The sequence below is a fragment of the Nannobrachium achirus genome, assembly GCF_963921795.1.
Source record: "Nannobrachium achirus genome assembly, chromosome: 10".
Classification (NCBI taxonomy): domain Eukaryota; kingdom Metazoa; phylum Chordata; class Actinopteri; order Myctophiformes; family Myctophidae; genus Nannobrachium; species Nannobrachium achirus.
In genome coordinates, this window is record NC_137819.1 from 14207038 (window position 1) to 14220551 (window position 13514).

Here is a 13514-nt window from a genome sequence, read left to right on the forward strand (position 1 = left end):
AAAACAACGGCAGCAGCTGCAAGCAGCAGCAGCAGCAGAAACCACGGTGTTTGGAGTTATAAAACCATTTTTGGAGTGTTTTAATCGTTCCAAGTTTTCCCTAATTTGAAGCTTGTCTTTTATTTATTCATTCATAGCTGCGCCGGCGTTTTGTTGCAAATAATTGTAATAATAATCAATATAGCTCCAAGCAGCGATAAGGTGGCCAAGTAGGAAAAAAAAAAAAAAAAAAAAGTGGGCAAGTGGGGAAAAGGACATTTAAATAATAACAATGTCTGAGATCGCCATGCTTCGGCTGCTGATCAACGAGCGGCTAACGGCGGCAGCGGAGGAGATCTTCTGTGCGTTCGGCAGAGCCATGTGTGAGCTGGAGGAGAGGCTGAGCGCTAAGAGCCTGGAGCTGGAGAGACAGAGGAGGCTGCTGGAGCTCAGCGTCAAGCCCCAGGTCAAGATGGAGACCCAGCACACAGGTACGACCAGGGTTCCCACGGTCATGACATTCCTGGAAATATTTTGAAATTAGAAAAATATTTTTTTTCCAGTACTGGGAAAAGTTTTGGAATTTATCAAGGGTCCTGGAAGGTCCTGGAAAAATAGCTAATATGCATTGTCTTTGGTTATTGATTTTGTTAATATACCTCTGAAATGACAAATTTAAACATTGGCCAAATTGTCAAATATTAGAGGCAGAAATTGTGAAAATAGACGATCTACATGTTGCGAGGCGTTGTGAGCATGTAGATCAGCTATTTTCACAATAGAACGGTGTTATACAAAATTCCTCTACTCTTAGTGCTCGTCAGGGTGGGTGGGTCCCAAGTTAAAACATGATTATTTCGGGGGTCACAGCCTGAAAAGGTTGAGAACCACTGGCATTCACTACCTGTCATAGGGTATTGCGCATATGATTAAGCGACCTGTTATTGAGCTGAATTATTGTTATATAGTCCTGGAAATTGGGTTACCTGTAAATATTCTGGAAAAGTTTTGGAAATTAATTGGTAAAGATGTGTGGGAACTGGGAACCCTGTATGACTGATTGATCCAAGACTCTGTTAGAACTTCTAACCTTCTTCTAACTTAGAAGGTTGCATAGGAAAAGGTACAGTTTCGTGACAGTACAGTCCACACTGGTACACGGTCAACTAAGAATTTATTAGAACTTTGCATAGGAAAAGGTTTTGTGAGAGTACAGTTCACTGGTACAAGGTCAACTAAAAGGATACCTCAAAAAAGCTTGTTTCAATTTCCTTTTTAACTCATAACATAGAATGACATTGATTGATTGATTGATTGATTGATTGATTGATTGATTGATTGCTTGATTGATTGAAGAATTTATTAGAGGTTTGCATTGGAAAAGGACAAGGTACAGTTTCATGACCGTCCAGTTCACTGGTATAAGGTCAACTAAAAGGATAACCTCAAAAAAGCCTATCGCTTGTTTCAATTGAGATTTAACTCATATAACATTGAATGACAGACAGGTAAAACACAGTACTTTGTAGAAGATATCATCAGAAAAGAAAAAAAAAAAAAAACGATGTAAAACACAATGCAAACTAAATTGTATTTAGGTCCGAAAACAGTGGTGGAAAAATTACTCACATCTGTTACTTAAATGAAAGTATCAATACTGCAATGTAGAAATACAGAATTCAAAATGTATCTGGGCAAAAGTACAAAAGTGTTGTACATAACTGCTTATCACGCCTCTCAGACAGAGAGGATAAGCCTGCGTACTCATAGAGTGTACAGTGATGGGTACCGTATGGTTACAGTCCAGTGTCCACTGAACATCGATGTGTTAATATATTTCTGAGACATACCTAAGTCTTTTAATCCTGGATATATTCTTGAGGTGCTGGTAGGCTTACTTTTAATCGTCAGATTAATTAATTAATTAATTAATTAAAGATGCAGTAAGACATACTTTCCCTTTTAAAATGTGGTTTCAATAGATCCATTGTGATAGTAATCACTGCTATAGAGTGTTCAATAACAGGGGTCTCCCTGTCTCTCCAGCTCTTTAGTAAAAACAAGAAAATCCTAACTCTCACCCCCAGGGTTCAAATGGTTAATCGTTTACGGTCGTGTTCTGTGCGGTTCACAGATCTCCTTCGGCTTGAGGAGAGCAGCCTCGCGGTGGCGAGTCTGGAGCCGTCGGAACTCCAACTGGTCAAAGAGGAACCCGTGGAGATGTGGAGCGCCGAGGAGCGAGGAGGAGAAGGAGCGATGGACGACAACGACCACGTCATCAAGATGACGTTGGTCCAGAGCGCCGGCGCCACGGACGAACACCTCGAAGGACTGACCGTCGGCCCACAGCCGCCGCTAACCGTCCACCAACACGACGAGACCCCCAACGGTCTGGACTGCGAGCCCGGCACGTCGACGCCGGCGACGCGAACGGACGCGGTGTCGCTCCCGAGCCACGGGCCGGTGACGACGGCGTCCCCGCACGTGGCGAGATCATGCAGAGCGTCGTCGCGCTCTTCCTCCGGACTCCCCGCCAACAACAACAACAACCCCCCGTACGTCTGCAGCGTGTGCGGCAAAGCCTTCGGACAGCGCATGTACTGGGCGGCGCACGTGCGTCTCCACCGGAGCGGCGGCCTCCGCCGCGGCGCTAGCGGCGGCGGGGGGGACAGCAACAAGTCGTTCCGCTGTGACATCTGCGGCAAGTGGCTGACGCGGCTGGACGGCCTGGAGAAGCACCTGCGCGTGCACACGGGGGAAAAGCCTTACGGTTGCCACCTGTGCGGCAAGCGGTTCAGCGACAACTCAAACTACAAGAGGCACATCCGCAGGCACGGCCCCGGGGGGGCGCTGGGAGGGGACGACACGTCCTCCTCGGACATGCTGGGGGTCCTCCAGGACAGTGGCTCCCAGACATTTTAGCTCGTGACCCCAAACAAAAGATACATTTTATTGTCCCCCCACCCCCAGTGACCCAAACTAGTGAAGATAGTGCAGTTCAATATGTCCAAACCAAACATGAAGGTTTGTTAACATTTTCAAGGGATTAGGAAAACTATAGATTGTTTTGGAAATTTCAGAGTATAACAAATGAGAAAATCCATGATTCCATTTGCAAAATCCCTAGGGAAATTTTGACAGCTGCTGAAAGTTTGGGTCTCATTCACTTACTAGTATACATTATACAAGGAAATAAATACCCCCAAATAGGGGTATTTATTTCATGATTCTGAATCCTTTGCAAGCATTTGTTTTGCACACAAAAAAACAGACCCACAAAACTATGGTTTTGGTGAGTGAGACGCAAACTTTCAGCAGCTGTCAAAAAAGTTCCCCTAGCGATTTTGCAAATGGAATCATGGATCTTCTGATGTGTTATACTCTGAAGTTTCCAAAACAATATCGTTTTCATAATCCCCCCAAAAAGGAATGAAATTACACAAGCGACTGGACTAAGATCTACAAGCTCACAATACATTCACAGATACACTGGGGAGGGGAGGGGGGGGGGGGGGGGTTCAGGGGGTCCCTGAAGAGACACAGGCAGGGTTCCCACGGTCATAACATTCCTGGAAATATTTTGAAATTAGAAAAATATTTTTCCAGTACTGGAAAAGTTATGGAATTTATCAAGGGTCCTGGAAGGTCCTGGAACAAATAGCTATGCATTGTCTTTGGTTATTGATTTTGTTAATACCTCTGAAAAGACAAATTAAACATGGGCCAAATTGGTCAAATATATAGAGGCAGAAATTGTGAAAATAGCAGATCTACATGCTCACAACACCTCGCAACGCGAGGCGTTGTGAGCATGTAGATCGGCTATTTTCACAATAGAACCGTGTTATACAAAATTCCTCAACTCTTAGTGCTCGTCGTCAGGGTGCCGGGGTCCCCAGTTAAAACATGATTATTTCGGGGGTCACGGCCTGAAAAGGTTGAGAACCACTGTCTGGCATACACTACCTGTCTGGGCATTGCGCATACGAGTAAGCGACCTGTTATTGAGCTGAATTATTGTTATATAGTCCTGGAAATTGGGTTAAATATTCTGGAAAAGTTTTGGAAATGAATTGGAAAAAAAATGTGTGTCCTGTCATGTAGGGATGGGACGATATGAACATTTCATGTCACGATTATTGTGGCCAAAGAAATAGCGATTTAGTAATATTATCACAATAATCAAAACATCCCCTAACATCCATTATCCTGAGGCGGAACATTTGCCAAAAAAAACAGCAGATCTACAAGCTCACAACACGTCGCAACGCTACGCGTTATGAGCTTGTAGATCGGCTATTTTTTTGGCAAAGAGATTTGGTGGAGAGAGAGGGAAAAAAGACTGTACCAAGTACATTATTTCCAGGTCCATTTTACCAATTATAGAGGGTTTAAGTGGTACTGGATATATGTAGCTCGGCAAGTAAAAGGTGAATTGATCCCAGTGCACGACGAATAATCATTTCACGATACATTGAAATCTCCACGATACGATTATTGTTATTTTATTTCTTTTATCACGATAATAAAGATTATCGTCCCATCCCTACTGTCATGTTCTGTAGAGCCAGACCCATGCTATGTTTCTTTTCCCGTCCTATGCTGATCCCCAGTTTGAGAGAGTGGCGTCCGAGCAGTTTCATTTAATTGTAATTTCAGCAGCTAGTAATTAACCCAGGGAAAGCATCTATGTCATTTTAGGTTTTAGCTATTCGAAAATGTATATACAAGACTAGTGGCGTCAGTTCAGAAAAAGCTATGGTATAGCAACATGACTGGTGTCTTGCACGCACGCAAGACACCAGTCATGTTGCCATACCTTAGCAACAGGCATGATACATTTTATTTTAAGTACATTACATTTTTTCCTCCGTTTCTACGGTTTCTTGGGCAGCCCTGGAACAGTTGCTCAAGTGCAGCTAAACTTGGCATGTTATTAAACGTGCCACAATTAACAATAATGCATTGCACCCGTGCAGCTGACCTGCGGGACCTGGGAATATACCATTCTGTCAAGATGGGGAGAATACAAATGTGGAGAATATAATCATAATACCTTGTTAAAGTGACCATTTTGTAAAATGTTGCATTTGTAGTTATTTTACTGTAATTTAACAACATAATATCCAGCACAGATAGACAAAGAGACATTCATGGATTTATATTTAAAAGTAAGTTTTATTTTCCCTCCTGGACCCAGGGTATGGCAGCTGCATACCCCTGCCATACCCAATTGACACCCCTGTACAAAACAAAATGTACCATACTTCACATGTTGATTAGATTTCCCTGCCCTAATCAGGGCCCAGTAAGAAATGTGGGGCGTCATTTTATTTTATTCGCCCTTTAGTTCCATACAGAGTTTGCAGACTGATATCTAAGCGGTGATATTAGTCTGGCCATGCCAGGCTAGAGCAGATGAGTGTGTGGCTTTTATCATTTTTCTTCAATCCAGTGAAAATGAGAAATGGGACATTCTGCATTATGAGTATTTAATTTGGTACTGTAATATATTTTGACAACAACGCTGTATTATCTTTACTCAAATACAACTTCTGAATGCAGGCATTTTACAGAATATTTATAGATTGCAGTATATTGCTACTTTTACTTATAACAATACAAAATCTGAGTACTTACGATTAATAGCGAACATGAAAATGTTCACCTATGACTTGGTTGAAAGTTGTTACGTTTCTTAACACAAAGCAGCTTTCAAGAACCGACGTTGGTTTTCAGGTGGAACCATTTCTACCAACTTTATTTATTTAACTCTCAAATACCTGGAACGCGCCCGAGTCGCGTTAGATTTGAACCACTTTAACCATTATTTTATGCTTTAACTATTGAAAAATAGCAGATATACAAGCTCACAGCGCGGCACCGAGTGCCGCGCTGCGAGCTTGAAAAAATCATGAAAATGTGTGCAAGTCTTTGAATATCTTTGACCCGACTTCTAAATCCTTCCTCTAAATCAGCTGTTCTCAAACCTTTTCATGTCAAGGACCCCCAAAATTACATTTATTCGGCCGCAGACCCCCATCTCAAAATATGTTGTTCCAGGGACCCCCCAGAAGCAGAGATTTGAGTTAAAGTCTGCTTTGAAAAATATATATTGAAAAATGTGCACACATTTACACGATTTTTCAAAAATAGCAGATCTACAAGCTCGCAGCGCGGCACCGAGTGCCACGCTGTGAGTTTGTAGATCTGCTATTTTTCAATAGTTAAAGCATTCAATAATTGTAGGCCTAAATGGGTTAACTAAGAGGGTATGCGCGCAACATCATCGTCATACCCGGAAGTTATGCGGGAACAGCTACTGAGTGGCAAAAAACAACATTTCTGGCCTTGACAGCCTACAGAAAAGGCCTATATGATTGCATTATGTTACGTTAAAGACGTTAAACTCATTTGCCACTCACTTTACCACTCGATTTGCCACTTGATTTGCCATTCACTTTATGTATGTGCATACCCTCTATTAAAGAGCTGCTTTCAATCTACATGTCAATGTCATGAGTCTATTTGCCCATCAGGGGACAGCAGAGTCCACGTTCTGTCCTATTCAGCTACACTGTCTGTCAGACTGAAATATTTATCTGCTTGTTCTTTTAATAGTTTTTCTTCTTTTTTTCCTCTCTCCTTTTTTATCTAAGCTGGGGAAAAAATATGTTTTAATAAAAGCTGTAAATATTTGTTTTTCAAAGAACATTTTGATATATTTGTCAATAAATAATTACCTTGGTTCAAAGCTAATTTTGTGTTGATTATTTTCTAAACTTTACGGTCACTTGTTGATATTTTCATGAACATTATTGAAGTATAATTTCATAGAATTTGCAGATTTGCAGAAAATCCTATAAAAATGTTGCCATTTTGCCGTTCTTGAGGCAAGGCAAAGTGACATAGTGTGGGGATTAAGGGGAGCAAATGCTAATTTCGTGCAATTTTGACTTAAAGCGCAAAATCTTGCACAGATGTAGCCCAGGGCTTGCTCTAATGATTTAGCTAGGGCGCCCGAGTCTGCGTCCTTCGGGGTCGCCACAGCGGCCAAATCAAGTTGGGCTCCAATTGACTTTCTATACAGGTGGAAAATACCCAGAAAAAGTTTTTTTTTCTGGGTATTTAAGGGGGATCTGAGGGGTCTAACTAGGGGTTTGTCATGATGCTGAGTCCATTGCAGGCATTTGTTTTGCACAAAAAACATTCTGTGGGCTAGAAATGGCTTCAGAAAACAATACACGTATGGGTGAGTATTCATGTTAGTCGGAGGCCTTAGGGTTTTTCTTTCTCGTGCTGATCAGTCTAAAAGTGCAAAATTTTGCACAGATGTAGCTCAGGGCATGCTCTAATGATTTAGCTAGGGCGCCCGAGTCGGCGACCTTCGGGGTCACCACAGCACCCACAGAACTCTGAAAAGTGATGACTCATCACTTTTCATCACTAAAGTCGATGGGAGCCCAACTTGATTTGGCCGCTGTGGCGACCCCGAATGTCGCAGACTCTGGCGCCCTAGCTAAATCATTAGAGCATGCCCTGAGCTACATCTGTGCAAAATTTTGAACTTTTAGGCTGATTAGCACGAGAAAAAAAAAACCCTAAGGCCTCCGACTAACATGAATACTCACCCATAGGTGTATTGTTTTCTGATGCCATTTCTAGCCCACTGAATGTTTTTGTGCAAAACAAATGCCTGCAATGGATTCAGCATCATGACAAACCCCTAGTTAGACCCCTCAGATCCTCCTTAACTCAGTCGGTGCCATATTTAAAGTGGGATGACCTCTTATATTGCCGGTTCGCCAACAAAGGGTTAAAAAAATAGTGTGCACGCTGGTGCACACATTCGTGCACAGATCATGCACTATGCATGTGCATGCTTTTCACAGCTTTCAAACAAAAAAATCCGCTTGGAAATCCGTTCAGGCATTCAGGAGAAAGGAGCCCTTATGTTTTCTTCAAATGTAAACAAACATGGCTGCCATGTTTGAAAGATGGGGTTGGTATGGGGGTTAAACATGCAATTTCACGATCGCGATCATGCCTAGTACACTGTTGGAGGTCCAAAAACATTTTTTTCAAAAACATTTTTTTCAATTTTTTTTTTTTTTTATTATTTAAAAAAAAAAGACGTTCAGAAGACGTCTGGCAGGGAGGTCCATAGTGAAAAAGACGTTTTAAAGACGTTTTTATTATAGAAACGTTTTTTTTTTGGCAGGGTATGAGTTAAATACCCAGAAAAAAATATATATTCTGGGTATTTTCCTCCTGTATAGAAAGTCAATGGGAGCTCAAATTGATTTGGCCGCTGTGGCGACCCCGAAGATCGCAGACTCGGGCGCCCTAGCTAAATTATTAGAGCAAGCCCTGGGCTACATCTGTGCAAAATATTGCGCTTTAAGTCAAAATTGCACGAAATTAGCATTTGCTCTCCTTAAATCCCCACACTAATACAAGCAGTCAAATCTAAACATCTACCCATATTTCAGGATGTCTTCTATCAATTGAAGACAAAGGTGAAAGGTAAATTGGCCCACATGATATTGAAAACAAAAACAATTGAGTTTATTTGGTGTTTCTTTGCTAGAAAACGTGTATTATTGAGGGGATGGTCAAAATAAAAGTCAAGGCCAAGATATGCCAATTTTGTTAACATTTTGGATTCAAAATAACCTTTTCATTGACCTTGAATTGCTTCAGCCACCTCATAAATCGACTCAGCACCCCAGAAGAAAACATATACTTTAAGATGATTGTGGTTGTGGTGATGTTACTGGCGTCGCCAGTGGTTATGCCAGTGACACCTCATGGTGCGCTGTGCTGGTAGTAGGCCGTGGCCGCACATGGTGTATTCACGTTATTCTGGTCCCGCCCCTGGCTTCCTGTTCATATCCTGAAAGAGGCAGAGGCTGAAAAATCTGGCCTGAAAAACATCATTTGGTTTCCTGTTGTCCTTGCATTAAAGTGTCATATTGGTGCTCTGGGCTCTGTATATACCTGGGTTGCCATGTCTGCTTATAATAAGCAATTAGTGTCTTTTAACAAAATAGTATAGTTGCTTATTGGGCTTACTTTCTAATATTTCTTTAAACCAGTGGTTCCCAAATCTTTTCATATCAAGGACCCTAGATTAACATATTTGTCCACAGTCGCAGACCCCCATCTGAAAATATGTGGTGCCAGGGACCGCCACACAGATTTATGTTGTTAAAACTTAAAATGTTTCAAAAATATTCAAAATATTTTTTCCCTCAATAGTTTTTAAATAGCAAACAATATGTCGCAATGTGACACATTGTGAGCTTGCTGATCTGCTATTTTCAAATGTAAATGTAAAGTAGTATAATAGCCTAGTTGCTTCTGTTGGGTTTATTTCTTTGGCAAAATCTGGCAACAGACAATTCCCTGTCACTTCCTTACTTGGGAGGAAGTGAAAAGATGTTTTGCCCTCTGTAAAAGAAAATGGCAGCCTCCATAGAGAGGGCCAGGAATAACGTGAATAGGACAGCAGTGGCTCAGGTGGGTCTATGGGTAACACATGGTGTATAGGGCAGCATGGCTCAGGTGGGTACTATGGGTAACACATGGTGTATAGGGCAGCATGGCTCAGGTGGGTACTATGGGTAACACATGGTGTATAGGGCAGCATAGCTCAGGTGGGTACTATGGGTAACACATGATGTATAGGGCAGCATGGCTCAGGTGGGTACTATGGGTAACACATGATGTATAGGGAAGCATGGCTCAGGTGGGTACTATGGGTAACACATGATGTATAGGGCAGCATGGCTCAGGTGGGTACTATGGGTAACACATGATGTATAGGGCAGCATAGCTCAGGTGGGTACTATGGGTAACACATGATGTATAGGGCAGCATGGCTCAGGTGGGTACTATGGGTAACACATGATGTATAGGGCAGCATGGCTCAGGTGGGTACTATGGGTAACACATGGTGTATAGGGCAGCATGGCTCAGGTGGGTACTATGGGTAACACATGATGTATAGGGCAGCATGGCTCAGGTGGGTACTATGGGTAACACATGATGTATAGGGAAGCAGTGGCTCAGGTGGGTTCTATGGGTAACACATTGTGTATAGGGAAGCAGTGGCTCAGGTGGGTTCTATGGGTAACACATGATGTATAGGGAATCAGTGGCTCAGGTCCTATAAAAATGTTGCCATTTTGCCGTTCTTGAGGCAAGGCAAAGTGACATAGTGTGGGGATTAAGGGGAGCAAATGCTAATTTCGTGCAATTTTGACTTAAAGCGCAAAATTTTGCACAGATGTAGCCCAGGGCTTGCTCTAATGATTTAGCTAGGGCGCCCGAGTCTGCGTCCTTCGGGGTCGCCACAGCGGCCAAATCAAGTTGGGCTCCCATTGACTTTCTATACAGGTGGAAAATACCCAGAAAAAGTTTTTTTTTCTGGGTATTTAAGGGGGATCTGAGGGGTCTAACTAGGGGTTTGTCATGATGCTGAGTCCATTGCAGGCATTTGTTTTGCACAAAAAACATTCTGTGGGCTAGAAATGGCTTCAGAAAACAATACACGTATGGGTGAGTATTCATGTTAGTCGGAGGCCTTAGGGTTTTTCTTTCTCGTGCTGATCAGTCTAAAAGTGCAAAATTTTGCACAGATGTAGCTCAGGGCATGCTCTAATGATTTAGCTAGGGCGCCCGAGTCGGCGACCTTCGGGGTCACCACAGCACCCACAGAACTCTGAAAAGTGATGACTCATCACTTTTCATCACTAAAGTCGATGGGAGCCCAACTTGATTTGGCCGCTGTGGCGACCCCGAATGTCGCAGACTCTGGCGCCCTAGCTAAATCATTAGAGCATGCCCTGAGCTACATCTGTGCAAAATTTTGCACTTTTAGGCTGATTAGCACGAGAAAAAAAAAAACCCTAAGGCCTCCGACTAACATGAATACTCACCCATAGGTGTATTGTTTTCTGATGCCATTTCTAGCCCACTGAATGTTTTTGTGCAAAACAAATGCCTGCAATGGATTCAGCATCATGACAAACCCCTAGTTAGACCCCTCAGATCCTCCTTAACTCAGTCGGTGCCATATTTAAAGTGGGATGACCTCTTATATTGCCGGTTCGCCAACAAAGGGTTAAAAAAATAGTGTGCACGCTGGTGCACACATTCGTGCACAGATCATGCACTATGCATGTGCATGCTTTTCACAGCTTTCAAACAAAAAAATCCGCTTGGAAATCCGTTCAGGCATTCAGGAGAAAGGAGCCCTTATGTTTTCTTCAAATGTAAACAAACATGGCTGCCATGTTTGAAAGATGGGGTTGGTATGGGGGTTAAACATGCAATTTCGCGATCGCGATCATGCCTAGTACACTGTTGGAGGTCCAACATTTTTTTTTTCAAAAACATTTTTTTCAATTTTTTTTTTTTTTTATTATTTAAAAAAAAAAGACGTTCAGAAGACGTCTGGCAGGGAGGTCCATAGTGAAAAAGACGTTTTAAAGACGTTTTTATTATAGAAACGTTTTTTTTTGGCAGGGTATGAGTTAAATACCCAGAAAAATATATATATTCTGGGTATTTTCCTCCTGTATAGAAAGTCAATGGGAGCTCAAATTGATTTGGCCGCTGTGGCGACCCCGAAGATCGCAGACTCGGGCGCCCTAGCTAAATCATTAGAGCAAGCCCTGGGCTACATCTGTGCAAAATATTGCGCTTTAAGTCAAAATTGCACGAAATTAGCATTTGCTCTCCTTAAATCCCCACACTAATACAAGCAGTCAAATCTAAACATCTACCCATATTTCAGGATGTCTTCTATCAATTGAAGACAAAGGTGAAAGGTAAATTGGCCCACATGATATTGAAAACAAAAACAATTGAGTTTATTTGGTGTTTCTTTGCTAGAAAACGTGTATTATTGAGGGGATGGTCAAAATAAAAGTCAAGGCCAAGATATGCCAATTTTGTTAACATTTTGGATTCAAAATAACCTTTTCATTGACCTTGAATTGCTTCAGCCACCTCATAAATCGACTCAGCACCCCAGAAGAAAACATATACTTTAAGATGATTGTGGTTGTGGTGATGTTACTGGCGTCGCCAGTGGTTATGCCAGTGACACCTCATGGTGCGCTGTGCTGGTAGTAGGCCGTGGCCGCACATGGTGTATTCACGTTATTCTGGTCCCGCCCCTGGCTTCCTGTTCATATCCTGAAAGAGGCGGAGGCTGAAAAATCTGGCCTGAAAAACATCATTTGGTTTCCTGTTGTCCTTGCATTAAAGTGTCATATTGGTGCTCTGGGCTCTGTATATACCTGGGTTGCCATGTCTGCTTATAATAAGCAATTAGTGTCTTTTAACAAAATAGTATAGTTGCTTATTGGGCTTGCTTTCTAATATTTCTTTAAACCAGTGGTTCCCAAATCTTTTCATATCAAGGACCCCAGATTAACATATTTGTCCACAGTCGCAGACCCCCATCTGAAAATATGTGGTGCCAGGGACCGCCACACAGATTTATGTTGTTAAAACTTAAAATGTTTCAAAAATATTCAAAATATTTTTTCCCTCAATAGTTTTTAAATAGCAAACAATATGTCGCAATGTGACACATTGTGAGCTTGCTGATCTGCTATTTTCAAATGTAAATGTAAAGTAGTATAATAGCCTAGTTGCTTCTGTTGGGTTTATTTCTTTGGCAAAATCTGGCAACAGACAATTCCCTGTCACTTCCTTACTTGGGAGGAAGTGAAAAGATGTTTTGCCCTCTGTAAAAGAAAATGGCAGCCTCCATAGAGAGGGCCAGGAATAACGTGAATAGGACAGCAGTGGCTCAGGTGGGTCTATGGGTAACACATGGTGTATAGGGCAGCATGGCTCAGGTGGGTACTATGGGGTAACACATGGTGTATAGGGCAGCATGGCTCAGGTGTGTACTATGGGTAACGGTGTATAGGGCAGCATAGCTCAGGTGGGTACTATGGGTAACACATGATGTATAGGGCAGCATGGCTCAGGTGGGTACTATGGGTAACACATGATGTATAGGGAAGCATGGCTCAGGTGGGTACTATGGGTAACACATGATGTATAGGGCAGCATGGCTCAGGTGGGTACTATGGGTAACACATGATGTATAGGGCAGCATAGCTCAGGTGGGTACTATGGGTAACACATGATGTATAGGGCAGCATGGCTCAGGTGGGTACTATGGGTAACACATGATGTATAGGGCAGCATGGCTCAGGTGGGTACTATGGGTAACACATGGTGTATAGGGCAGCATGGCTCAGGTGGGTACTATGGGTAACACATGATGTATAGGGCAGCATGGCTCAGGTGGGTACTATGGGTAACACATGATGTATAGGGAAGCAGTGGCTCAGGTGGGTTCTATGGGTAACACATGGTGTATAGGGAAGCAGTGGCTCAGGTGGGTTCTATGGGTAACACATGATGTATAGGGAATCAGTGGCTCAGGTGGGTTCTATGGGTAACACATGATGTATAGGGAATCAGTGGCTCAGGTGGGTTCTATG

General features: G+C 42.5%; 1 protein-coding gene across 1 annotated transcript; it reads left to right on the top strand.

The window, feature by feature from the left end:
• Nucleotides 1-271: 271 nt before the first annotated feature.
• On the top strand, nucleotides 272-2901 carry LOC308292842 (uncharacterized protein; the record flags this gene model as incomplete). The annotated part of the gene is made up of 2 exons (XM_080735266.1): nucleotides 272-470; nucleotides 2114-2901. The coding sequence occupies 2 exons, from the start codon at nucleotides 272-274 to the stop codon at nucleotides 2899-2901; spliced, it is 987 nt and encodes a 328-aa protein (XP_080591392.1).
• Between the last annotated feature and the right edge of the window lie 10613 nt (nucleotides 2902-13514).